Source organism: Amphiura filiformis, chromosome 18 (assembly GCF_039555335.1).
Source record: "Amphiura filiformis chromosome 18, Afil_fr2py, whole genome shotgun sequence".
NCBI classification, from domain to species: domain Eukaryota; kingdom Metazoa; phylum Echinodermata; class Ophiuroidea; order Amphilepidida; family Amphiuridae; genus Amphiura; species Amphiura filiformis.
This window is the reverse complement of record NC_092645.1, coordinates 46,739,800-46,754,120: the sequence shown is the minus strand read 5'-3', so window position 1 is coordinate 46,754,120 and position 14,321 is coordinate 46,739,800. Positions and strand designations below refer to the sequence as shown.

At 34.8% G+C, this 14,321-nt stretch overlaps 1 protein-coding gene across 1 annotated transcript in view; it reads left to right on the top strand.

Annotated features, from left to right (window-relative positions):
* The window catches only part of LOC140138737 (neurexin-1-like), a 121,542-nt gene extending 109,601 nt beyond the window's left edge, over window positions 1-11,941 (top strand). Inside the window, exons 21-23 of the mRNA XM_072160498.1 lie at window positions 8,953-9,131; window positions 10,002-10,173; window positions 10,947-11,941. Coding sequence (XP_072016599.1) covers window positions 8,953-9,131; window positions 10,002-10,173; window positions 10,947-11,185 — 590 coding nt within the window. The 3' untranslated portion in view covers window positions 11,186-11,941. The remainder of the gene's footprint in view (window positions 1-8,952; window positions 9,132-10,001; window positions 10,174-10,946) is intronic.
* Window positions 11,942-14,321: the final 2,380 nt, after the last annotated feature.

Genomic DNA, 14,321 nt, shown 5'->3' with positions numbered 1-14,321 from the left:
AGCGCAACATAGTGTAGTTATACTGCACAGCAAACGTGATTCGACCTTTGCAGTACTTACACCTGGTTAACAGGAAACTATACTCCAGCAAAATCAATCAATACCCTCCACATTGAATGGTGGACTGCACTTATGCCCAAATATGGCACTTGCCAATCAATAATCACCCACTTCAAATCCACTGACTCGCTGCACTGACCAAAGTTATGGACAGATATGGGAGCTGTTTTTGCTGTTATCTGTCATTTACATATCAGGGAGGTACGAACATTTGCAGATGCCCCACATACTCAGTTTTTAGCCTACATGTAATGTATACATTATTCTTGATTGAGCGGTCTACAAGTGAGTGATAGTCACTAAAACACGGTTGTTTGATGTATATAAAATTGGCTTCATTATTAACTAAATGCAAACTATAGATGGCGCTATTGATCATAAATCATATTTCTTTATTTGCAGGGGGTAGGTGATTAATACTGCCATTAAAACAGCTGGAATAGGTGAAACAAGCAACAAGGACATTTTATAAACATATTTTATCAAACAATAATAGGAATTATTTGTATTAAAAGCTTGAAACAGTAATTTCCAGTAACTAAATAGCGCCACCAATTTTGTCATTATTAGATACATTTTACATACGAAAAAAGTTATAAAAATGCTATAAAAGTGAATAATTTTGTAAAAGAGGGGAAATTAAAGTTGAGAATGACTCAAAAGCATCTGTACACATTAGCATGATATCACATTTAGCTGTTTAAGCCTAAAACTTGGTTGTACACGATGTTTTGTTTGAAAAACTAATAAATGATCCCATCAAACAATAGTGAAAAGTTGCATTCGATTTACACAAGGAATTTTGCAGGCCATGCCGTGCCCTACTTACTAAAACACCAAAGTGCGAATATTTCCAAATGTCTAAATTAGCTAAAAACTTAGGACATCTTACAAAACTATATTTCCTAGAATTTCAGAGAGTAATATTGGCCGGTTAATTTTCACACAATGACGTTAACTAGGAAATGGCCTATACCTCTAACATACACTGTTTGTAGAGGTCACACCTCAATGGTGAGAGCACTGTGTATTGTGTATAGGAAAATAAAAAGTAACTGCAGTATGATTCATTTTATTTTTTATTCCAACAAGTTATTTTTAGTGACATGGACTTAGACGGCGGGGTCAGACGAAATTCACAACAATCAATTTATAGTTCATTTTAAAAGTATCATCGGAATATCATTATGTGTTCAGTATATCCATTATGTCTATTTCATCCCCAGGATTTCATCACTCAAAATTGAGGTGCTTTTTGGAGAAAATTGAGGTATACTTCTTGGCGATTATAAAGTTTAAAAACATACCAGACAGAAAAGCACTTATCCGTCTATCGGACGTGACAGTATTTTGCGTAAAAAACCTCACAAAAAGTAAGGCAGCCGTTATAAGTACGCCTATTATAGCTTCACTGTTAATTGTGTTCACCACATTTTAACATAGAAAGGAGCATGGTTTACTTACGCGCATTTTGATACCAAATTCGTTCAATGTAGTACAATATTAATCAACAACAGAGTAATGCGTTTAAAGAAAAATACCTTTAAGGTTGCAGTTTACAGCGATCAATTGTTATTACGAAAGCATAGTGGCATGTGAAATCCGCCAAAATCTTCATTCCGAAGGCAAATCAAACAAATAACTGTAACTTTTTTTCTTTAAATACAGTGTGTTGTTCACAGTTGTTTTATGCCATGTATAGAGTTGTATCTATTTAAAAGCAAAGTTGAAAACTGATGGCGTTATTTATCTTAATTCTTGCTTGCATTTTTACCATGTTTACAGGGGTAGACACTTGTATAACGCCATTAAAACATCATAAAAATGAGTAACATATAGCAATGAAATTTTCAATCTACATTTTTATCATGAAATGAAAGGAATAACTCATATTATTGGGCTATATTAAAAAATGTAAATAGCGCCCTCAATTTGCACACAAATGTACAGTAAATATTACCACAAAAAGGCAGAAAAAGATGAAAAAAAATAGCTGAAAAAGTGTGTATATTCGTGTGATAGCTGTTGATATTGTAAAGGTTTAGAATTGAAAATTAAGTAATGTTTTGTTGGAAACAAAAATGGTCACGTCAAACATTGGACGTATTGTGTATCAAAATGCACGTAAATAAACCACCTTCTTTCTAAAGTCTGCACAAAAAGTAACTCAGCTGTTATAAATACGCCTATAGCTTCAGAACTAATAATTGTTTCCACAATATTTCTACATAGAAAGAAGGACGATTTATTTACGAGCATTTTGATACCCCATTTGTCAAATGTCGCTCAATATTAACAACACAGTAGTGCTTTTAAAGAAAAATACCCGAATTTAAAAGTTGCAGTTTACAGTGATCAATGGTTTTTACGCAAGCATTGTGGCACGTAACACCCTCCATTTATCTTCGCACTGACTTCAAATCAATACAAATAGCTGCAACTTTTAAATTCGGATAATTTTCTTTAAAAACACTGCTGTGATGTAATGCGCGTAAATAAATCGTCCTTCTTTCTATGTTGAAATATTGTGGAAACAATTATGAGTTCTGAAGCTATAGGCATATTTACAACAGCTGGGTTACTTTTTGTGCAGACTTTATGTTTAAATATTGTGAATACGGTTAATAGTTCTGAAACTATATTTATTTATAATGACTGCGTTACTTTTTGTGAAGACTTTGTTTCATTCTAGATCTGATCTAAGAATATTATTTTATGCGCTCTTCTCGCTACCTCAAGTTTTGGAAAATGTTGATACTACAAATAGGTCCTATATGTCGTATTTCCATAGTGATCGTGACGCACGCAATGTTGCGCTCTATAAAAGCAGTATATTGTTTACACCGCCCCACGTTAACTCTGTCGCCTGCAGACGACAAGTTTCAACAAAAACTTTAAAAATCCAAAATTTCATAATTGTACATTTTCATGGCCATATTTGGAATCAGCATGACAAATACATCAAAATGAGTACAAACAAGCCCAGTATTGATTCAGAGGTTCTTAAGATAGTTCTTGATATTTTGAGAAAATATCTAAAAACTTGGAATTTTTATGTTGAAGCCTACGGTAAAGCCAAGAATTCTCCGCGTTGCGGAACTTCCGCGAAAATCGCGGAATTCGGAGGTAAAGCGGAAAACGCATTTCTGAGAAAAAAATATAAAATAAGCAAAAATGACCCAGAAAAAGAAAAAAATACAATTGAAAAGAAATAAATAAAATACTAAATGAACTGGGTCTTCAAAATTCATCAAAATAAGTCAAATCCGTCATAGATTTACCGTACAACGCCTGTCCTACCTCCCATTGCAGCCATGATACCCAATCACCCATCCCAACTATGCAACATCGCAATGATCGCGGGCTTTTTGGGCGACTACAGTAAAGGTAAGATTCTTGTGAAATTTTATTATGTCAGAAATGTGCTAAAATTACAAAGCGGAGAAAAGCGGAATTTAGCATTTGTAAAGCAGAAAATTCTTGGCTTTAGCCTACGGCTAGCACGCAGAGCATTGAATATCGATATAGACACAACACAAAAAGATAGTTCTCACTTGTGTAAGCTAGTCCGACGAGTAGGACCTGTTTTTTCTTAGTTACCAACTATGCTCAGACTCTGATCGCTCAAGAAGATTAACCACACAAATCCACTATTTGTCGGGCGGCGCGGTCACTGGACTTTCGCGATTCGTCTTTCTTGCGCCATGTGAGATAGTGATCACAGTGTGAAATGAGTATAGTCTGGTAACTTAGAAAACAAAGGTCCTACTCGCCGGACTAATGTAAGCCGCAATAAATCTAAACCTGCTTATGACGATTTTGATGACACAATCTTGTTAGCTCTAATTTGATACCACATTTGCTACCAAAACATCTAAATTGGCCAATATTGATACCAGTATAATTTATGAAATCTGATGCATTTGTAAAAGTTGATTTAACAAAGGAGCACGCAGAGCTGTCACATTCTAAAAGTATTAAAAAAAACCGATGGTGATGGTGATGTTGTTGTTGTTGTTGTTGTTGTTGTTGTTGATGATGATGATGATGATGATGATGATGATGATGATGATGATGAATCGTGATGGTGACGATGATGGCAGTGATGAAGGATTTAATTTAGTAATAAATTTTCAACCCCCTCCCGCACCCACCCAGTCAATGTTGTTTTGATACTGAGACAGGAACGGACAATTGGTCTAGTATTGGCTCCAACATTGCTTTTTATGTTATTAATTAGTTTTAAAATGTTTTGTAGGTGATCTGACCTTATATAAAAGGCTAATGGTATACGCGAGTTATAAATATGTTTAATAAGGAAATAAATATAATTATTAGGTCTTGATGATGCTGAAGCTGATGATGATGATGATGATGATGATGATGATGATGATCATCATCATACTAAGCAGGGAGGGATTCTTTCAGTGTGCATATATCTGTAGGGGATGTACGCGTATGTGAGCTTTCATATAGAGTTAAGTGCCCTAACCTGCCCCAAGCACTAAGTATGATATCATACTTATCGAAAGGACGATACACACACCATTTCCCTAACAAGTATGTTTTCATATTTATAGCAGAAAACCTACTTGGCGCATGCCTATATTAAATCATACTTATTATTATTACAGTTTGCATATCTGAAGTCAGATGATTGCACATACTAAGCTAGCTTAATATTAAGTATGGTTTCATATTTATCAAAAGGCTTATCACCATGCCCGAGTAAGTATAAGTTCATACTTATAGCAGAAGACATCATTGACTAAACACATTAATATTGCTATCTTCAGTAGACGAAAGTTCATACTAATTACTGGTTTGAAAAAAAAAATGAAAAACTAGCTGTAATTTTTTACTTTTGCCTGGAATAAATTGTTCAGGGGTAAGAAACCAGGAAACCCACACACACAAAAAAATGCACAAAACTCTCCTGGAGATTCGAACTACGGCCCTACCGATATAAAGACCTGTTCTAAACCACAAGACCACAACACACGTTACGAAAACGATTACAAAATACGTATACATACGTATGAAACTCGGGCTTCTATCATAATAAGAAATTAAAACAAAGATTTGAGATAGCCCTTATGATAAATACTGTAATTTACCACGGTCTCCTATTATTATATTGAGCTAAATGTATATATTGAACCATTTGAAGCGGTCTTCCACGGTCATCCACGGGGTATGAATAAAGAGTATACCAATCAAGACTTTATACAGTTTTCATGGCAGATCGTCACACTCAATAGGGGCTGTGGTGAATCGTGGAAGATCGATAAACAATAACTGTTATCGTGTGTATTGTTTCAATTGAATTACATGTCTTCCTCGGTAGCTTAGTGGTTAGCATCAGACGCTGTCAATACGAGATCGCGGGTTCAATTCCTGATAGCAGCATTTATTTATTTTTATTTTTTTCTTCGATAGGTCTAGGGTAAGATTTTTTTATAATGAAAATAAACTTTTATTATTATTTCAGATGAGCAAAAAGGATAATTTATTTGATTGTTTTATGTTATTAATTAGTTTTAAAATGTTTTTGTAGGTGATCTGACCTTATATAAAAGGCTAATGGTATACGCGAGTTATAAATATGTTTAATAAGGAAATAAATATAATTATTAGGTCTTGATGATGCTGAAGCTGATGATGATGATGATGATGAAGATTATGATGATGATCATCATCATACTAAGCAGGGAGGGATTCGTTCAGTGTGCATATATATGTAGGGGATGTACGCGTATGTGAGCTTTCATATAGAGTTAAGTGCCCTAACCTGCCCCAAGCACTAAGTATGATATCATACTTATCGAAAGGACGATACACACACCATTTCCCTAACAAGTATGTTTTCATATTTATAGCAGAAAACCTACTTGGCGCATGCCTATATTAAATCATACTTATTATTAATAACAAAATATTTTTTCATATTAGACTTTAAAAAATCTATTTTTTTTTTCAATTGAGCACAATCTGGCAGTTGATGTTGCAAACTGTGCGAGCAGTAATAAAACAATAATTTGTTTTAAATATTTTGTTTTTCTGATGACTTGCAGTTAATGTAAGATTTCTATTTGTGTGGCTATAGTGTAAATGATGATGACGACGACGACGATGATGATGATGATGATGATGATGATGATGATGATGGTGATGATGATGATGGTGTAGATGATGATGATGATGATGATGATTATGATGATGGTGTTGTTGTTGTTGTTGTTGTTGTTGTTGTTGTTGATGATGATGATGGTGGTGATGTTGTTGTTGTTGTTGTTGTTGATGTTGATGATGATGATGATGATGATGATGATGGTGATGGTGTTGTTGTTGTTGTTGTTGTTGTTGTTGTTGTTGTTGATGATGTTGATGATGATGATGATGATGATGATGATGATGATGATGATGAGTCGTGATGGTGACGATGATGGCAGTGATGAAGGATTTAATTTAGTAATAAATTTTCAACCCCTCCCGCACCCACCCAGTCAATGTTGTTTTGATACTGAGACAGGAACGGACAATTGGTCTAGTATTGGCTCCAACATTGCTTTTTATGTTATTAATTAGTTTTAAAATGTTTTGTAGGTGATCTGACCTTATATAAAAGGCTAATGGTATACGCGAGTTATAAATATGTTTAATAAGGAAATAAATATAATTATTAGGTCTTGATGATGCTGAAGCTGATGATGATGATGATGATGATGATGATGAAGATGATGATGATCATCATCATCATACTAAACAGGGAGGATTCGTTCAGTGTGCATATATCTGTAGGGGATGTACGCGTATGTGAGCTTTCATATAGAGTTAAGTGCCCTAACCTGCCCCAAGCACTAAGTATGATATCATACTTATCGAAAGGACGATACACACACCATTTCCCTAACAAGTATGTTTTCATATTTATAGCAGAAAACCTACTTGGCGCATGCCTATATTAAATCATACTTATTATTATTACAGTTTGCATATCTGAAGTCAGATGATTGCACATACTAAGCTAGCTTAATATTAAGTATGGTTTCATATTTATCAAAAGGCTTATCACCATGCCCGAGTAAGTATAAGTTCATACTTATAGCAGAAGACATCATTGACTAAACACGTTAATATTGCTATCTTCAGTAGACGAAAGTTCATACTAATTACTGGTTTGAAAAAAAAATGAAAAACTAGCTGTAATTTTTTACTTTTGCCTGGAATAAATTGTTCAGGGGTAAGAAACCAGGAAATCCACACACACAAAAAAATGCACAAAACTCTCCTGGAGATTCGAACTACGGCCCTACCGATATAAAGACCTGTTCTAAACCACAAGACCACAACACACGTTACGAAAACGATTACAAAATACGTATACATACGTATGAAACTCGAGCTTCTATCATAATAAGAAATTAAAACAAAGATTTGAGATAGCCCTTATGATAAATACTGTAATTTACCACGGTCTCCTATTATTATATTGAGCTAAATGTATATATTGAACCATTTGAAGCGGTCTTCCACGGTCATCCACGGGGTATGAATAAAGAGTATACCAATCAAGACTTTATACAGTTTTCATGGCAGATCGTCACACTCAATAGGGGCTGTGGTGAATCGTGGAAGATCGATAAACAATAACTGTTATCGTGTGTATTGTTTCAATTGAATTTCATGTCTTCCTCGGTAGCTTAGTGGTTAGCATCAGACGCTGTCAATACGAGATCGCGGGTTCAATTCCTGATAGCAGCATTTTTTTTTTTTTTTTCTTCGATAGGTCTAGGGTAAGATTTTTTTATAATGAAAATAAACTTTTATTATTATTTCAAAAAAAAAAAAAGGATAATTTATTTGATTGTTTTATGTTATTAATTAGTTTTAAAATGTTTTTGTAGGTGATCTGACCTTATATAAAAGGCTAATGGTATACGCGAGTTATAAATATGTTTAATAAGGAAATAAATATAATTATTAGGTCTTGATGATGCTGAAGCTGATGATGATGATGATGATGATGATGATGATGATGATGAAGATGATGATGATCATCATCATCATACTAAGCAGGGAGGATTCGTTCAGTGTGCATATATCTGTAGGGAATGTACGCGTATGTGAGCTTTCATATAGAGTTAAGTGCCTAACCTGCCCCAAGCACTAAGTATGATATCATACTTATCGAAAGGACGATACACACACCATTTCCCTAACAAGTATGTTTTCATATTTATAGCAGAAAACCTACTTGGCGCATGCCTATATTAAATCATACTTATTATTACTATATCTGATATAGCTATTGATTAGTTTATGGTACAGATTTCCTTTAATATAACATTAGTGTATTCAGGGAATGAAATGACTGATTTTGCATGATTTTTCAGGAAAAAAACAGGTGTGTGCACCCTCCATATCCCATGAATATACCCCTGAAATAATATTATTAAAATAAGAATATAAAAATAAATTACAATTTACATCACTTTTTACTCTTATTATATTAAAATTAACAACCCTTGCCTAGAATATTGTAGCCTTGGTCAGGATCGTTTGGGGTCCACAATCAAACGACACATGTTAACTCTCTTTACGCGGGTGTCGACTGCAGACGACATGTTTCAAAAAAATTAAAAAAATTAAAAAATTAAAGAAATTAAATTGTAACCACCATATTTGGAATCAGCATGAAAAATGCATTAAAGTGAGTACAAACAAGCATAGTATTGGTTCAGTAGTTCTTAAGATAGCTTTTGATATTTTGAGAAAATATTTCAACACTTGAATTTTTGCCGTTGAAGCGCATGACTAGCAGGAAGAGCATTAACGTTATATTCATTTGTCTACAACACATACATTACAAACACTTTGTTTCCCTACTAGTGAGCACCACATATGCATTTGGAAGCCCTGGAGGTCTTATCACATTGCGGCTACCAGAAACAAGTTGGATGAGAACAGATCGGGATTACCTTAGTCTTGGTTTTAACACAAGTTCAGAGGATTCAGTGTTGGTAAGAGTGGACAGTGCAACATCGGATGACTTCTTAGAGATGGAAGTGGTAAGTCTAGCATGACACATGGCTGTTTGATGTATAATCAGTGGCGTACCGTGGCCTCCCCTTCCCCGGGGGGCTGAAGAAAAGCCAATTTTGCCGCCCCTTCCTCAACAGCCAGAAAAGGTTGCCCCAATTTTTTTACGGTCGTTTGAAAAAGTGAAGAGCAAAAAAAAAAAAAAAAAAAAAAAATGGATTTCTAGGCGCTACCGCCCCAAAAGCAACATATTTTGATGTGCAGTACAATTTTTTCACATTTTCCGCCCTTTTTTCTTTACTAATTCTTTTTGCCGCCCCTTCTTTTTCCGCCGCCCCTCTTTTTGCCGCCCCTCTTCTTCCCGCCGCCCCTTTCGATTTGGCCGCCCCTGCTTTGACCCCGGGGGGCTGGCGCCCCCAACCCCCAAAAAATACACGTAAGCGAATTGACTTCATTATTAACTAAATGCAAACTATAGATCCTAAACAATATTTATCCTAAATCATATTTCTTTATTTGCAAGGGTTAGGTGATTAATACCACCATTAAAACAGGTGGAATAGGTGAAACAAGCAACAAGGAAACTGTATAAACATATTTTATCAAACAATTAAAGGAATTATTTGTATTAAAAGCTTAAAAGGGTAATTACCCTGTGGAAATTGACATTTTAAGCAGTGTTAACAAGAATTTTATTGAGATTTACAATTGTTACGTCTGATTATGTCAGATGTGAGATTTTTGTGTGTTGGATTTGGAAGAAAAAATAAAACAACATCTAAAAAACTGAAATTTACACAATCCAGCGCAAAAGCGGACAATTTTACTTATGCACGCAGGTGGCATAAGTTGTTTAACAACATTTCTAATAAGATCATTTTCTTTTCTTGATTATCTAGGTAAAAGGTAATGTGATGGTGCGGTATAATTTTGGTACAGGTGATAATCCAATAATGGACTTGGATCATAGAGTTGACGATGGACTCTACCATGTAGTACAGTTTACAAGGAAAGGACCCAATGCCACATTACAGGTGGACAGCTTTGGCAAAGTCTTCAAATATCCCACCGGTACGTAGACTGGCTGTTGCTATCTCCAGGAAATGTTTGTGCGGACTAGCTGTTGCAATACAAGGACTATTTGCCCTTTAGGCTCCAAAATGTTTATATTCGGTAGGTCAGCATTCATTGTAAGCAATACAATGGAGAGCTAGCTTAATACATGGGTATGGGTATGACGTTAATGTTCTGATTAGATAAGAAGTAGCAATTGATGAATATGAATCAATATTTGGGTAGGTAAGGTATTCTTTTGTACAGTAAAAACTGTCGGTCGGGAAAGGGCAATACAATTCTCTTTTATTTAGCCTAATATAAGGTACCTTATGGGTGCATACCAATAAATAGCCTCCATTGACTTTGTGTATAAACAGGGTCCGGGAAAACGTCATTTTCTTAAATCCAGAGCGACTCAGTTCTTCAAAACTTACCCTTTCTGCAAGTTGAAGGTCAGATGAAGACATCCATTGTAGAAATATATGGACTCCAACATTTTTTTCCAGAAAAATGCCGACTAGATCACTATAGCCCATGCAGCTTACGCCAACTTACGAATAGCTTAATGTTTCTGAAATGTAACACACCAGCTGACACATTTAGAAATTTTAGCCTAATTGTTGGGTTTGAAGCTTTTTCCAATGTATTTAATTTAGTCGAATTGCACGTTTCCTCGTTTGAAACACTGATTTTTTCCTCCCAGGGTGCAGGAGACTTGTATTTACTGGTGAGCACTCTAAGCACATTATTTACTCTAAACAGTCAAATTGTTTTCATTTTCTCTTTAGGTAAACAAGCTCGTTATTTTGATGATCAAGCAATAGTTCACATTGGTGGCAGAGGAACAAGTGGACTTCGGAAACGTAGATCTATAGAAAGAGGATTTGTGGGCCTAGTATCAGGAGTGAATTCAAACGATTACAGAGTATTAGATTTGGCTGCAAATACTGATGATATGATAACTATTGTGGGGAATGTCCGTCAAATACTGAATCCAGAGGGTGTGATCTTAGCTTCTGTAGGATAGTTAAACAAATAACCCTTGAAATCAGACTTTTATACGCCCGTATTAATACGTTCATTTTCACATGTTTAATTGCCATTATGTATACAAACGCAAAGCATGATGTGACGCATATTAACCAATGGGCTGACATCCTTCAGATCCTAAAACACTACATTCCCTCTCCAACTTAGAAAGAAACATTATTGCAAAGAATGTTTATTTGTTCAAACCATTTAAATTTTAAATGCTTTTTTCTTCTTTTAGCTGCATTTCTATAAATCAGTAATTTTAACATCTCCAAAAATGTAAATTTCAATTTACGTGTAATCTTTGAAAAATAATTTGTTGTTGTTTTCCTCTTTGTGTGTGTGTGTAAAGTGCTACGTTAATGTTCTTTGAATTTGTAATAGCGCTATATAAGTGATGGTATTATTATTATTATTATTATTATTATTATTATTATTATTATTATTATTATTATTATTATTATTATTATTATTATTATTATGAACATCCAAAAATCCCGCAGCAAAACAAATTTTTACAAATCAAACATATTTCAGCTTGCTTATTAAACCTTTTTGATTAACAAAACTTTTATACAAACTGTAAGTGTTAATAATGTTGTATGTTGCTTGTATATGTTAATAAACATTTCAACTAGAGTCTTGGAAGTCTCAATAAAAAAGGTACCTTTGTCTCTTCTAAACAGTTAAACAATGCTTATTAAAACAAATCATTTTTTTTACTTTAACATAAAATGCAAATCACTAATTCTTGTCACCAAACTGTATTTTAGTGCGAGTTCAAAAGTTTCCGTGAAATCTTCATTTTATGAAGTTCAGTATTTGAGTTTAGTATCTTTTTTTTACTCATGAAATTATATGGGTTCACAGCAGTGTGAAATGCATGTAAAATATATAGAATGAGTGTTTACCAGCAGGTTGACTTCTCCGTAGTCCACTTGCCCATTGTACATACTCTTAAACACTGATTCAATTAATTTGTACACAATTGATAGATTTTTACATCTGATCTTTTTAGTCACCGTACTCCCTCAGTTTGTTAGCTTCCCAAGTTGATTACTTACTTTATTTTGCGGTTTTAACACGGTTGTCTATGGATGAGATTGTCAGATTTCTGGCCTACTAAAATTGGCCATGATGTAATGCATCTTTAAATGGATCTGGCTTGGTCGCCTAGCTATATCTCGTTACATCGCACAAAACTATGCAGCGCTTTGTGTACTAGGAGCATAAGCGCGTCTTGTACGTACAGGCTTTGTGATTGCGGTTAATTGGATTGATAAACAAGTATGATTGACACTGTGTGTTAGGGACGAAGTCCCCGGTCAAAGTCCTGTTAAAAATGCAATGTTCATAGTCAATTTTTAACTCGGGCTTTCGCGATTATTAAACTGATAGATTCTAAAATTAGATCTGTTCAGTATTGAAGTGCCATTATAATATGTAGCATTCAATAAGCCTACTTATACTTGACTGTTACTGTCACTAATATAGGCCTAATTATATACAATTTTTTTCATAACCATTTACTAGTAGTTTGATGTAATAAAATAATCTACCAAAAAAACGTTGACAACGTAAAGAAATCAGCAAGTTTAAAAAAACCCACCTCGGCTCACTTTTTGAAACTTGGTCCCATTCGTAAAAGGTACTGATTTAAACTTTATCATATTTACATCAATTTAAAACATTTCCAGAAGTGTTATGTATCTTTAATGTGCAGATGCGATATTAATTTGTAAGCTTTCTGGAACGACCTGAACGGTTATTATCTTGTTCTTGCATGATAAACCAATATCTTTTTGTGTTTTGTTTTATAATATCATGATTAATGATTGAAATAAACGAATAACAAGTAGGCTTGTTTGTAATCTTGTTGGAAACGCTGTATTCTGTTGAAATAAAATAAAAACACTGATTTGCTGTTGGTGTTCAAATGGGACCAAGTTTCAAAAAGTGAGCCGAGGTGGGTTTTTTAAACTTGCTGATTTCTTTACGTTGTCAACGTTTTTTGGTAGATTTCTTTTCTTTTTATGAATGTAGCCAAGCAGCTCCAAGCTTGGAAAGTCAGGTTATGAAGTGCACCATAAAACGAATAAAACGAAAAATGGATGTTTGAAGTTGCCATTCTTGATTCATGACAATAAATAATTAAACAAAACTTTATCAGTCGTTTATTTTTAAAACTTGCTCGTCACGCGTGACTGTAATGTTCAGAGGCGTACACAATGATCAATAAACATTTTAATATACTTTAATTATTCAAGGCTACGTAAATATGTAAATAAAATGTAAATATGAACAACACACACCCAATGTTGACAATGCCAGAGAGACACACATAGAGTAAATCCGATTTAGGCCTACATCATGTCGGAACTGGTAAATGCGCATATATTTAAGCCTATACTACGGAAGCGTCTAAATGCCCCAGATAATCGTGCTTTAATGTTGGTGGTGCGGGGCAATCTACTTGGCTATCCGAATTTCGCGGTTTGTGGATCATTGTAGCCCTTCGGGGCAACCTAGTTGAATATTCCTATTAAGCGGCGGTTGTCGGCGATCTTTCGTGGTTTGTGGTTTTCATCAAGCCCTGCACTCTATCGGGAGCTAATTTATAGTTTAAGCTTGTTGAATATCCATATTTCGTGGTTTGTGGATCTTTGTAGCCCTGTAGCCCTGTGGGGCAATCTAGTTGCATATCAAATTTCGCGGTTTGTGGTTCTTTATAGCCCTGCGGGTAATCTAGTTAGTATCAATATTAAGCGGCAGTTGTTGTTGATCTTTCGCGGTTTGTGGTTCTTTATAATCGAATAATCGATAGGCCTGCGGGCAATCTAATTGGATATCCCAATTTCGGGGTTTGTGGCTCTTTGTAGCCCAGCGGGGCAATCATCGTGGTTTGTGGTTTTAATTTCCCTCATCAAGCCCTGCCCTCTATCGGGAGCTAGTTTATAGTCTAAGCTTGTTGGATATCCGTATTTCGTGGTTTGTGATTCTTTATAATCGATAGGCCTGCGGGCAATCTAGTCTTTCTCGGTTTGTGGTTCTTTGTAATCTTTCGTGTTTTGTGGTTTTAATTTCCCTCATCAAGTCCTGCTCTCTATCGGGAGCTAATTTGTAGTTTAAGC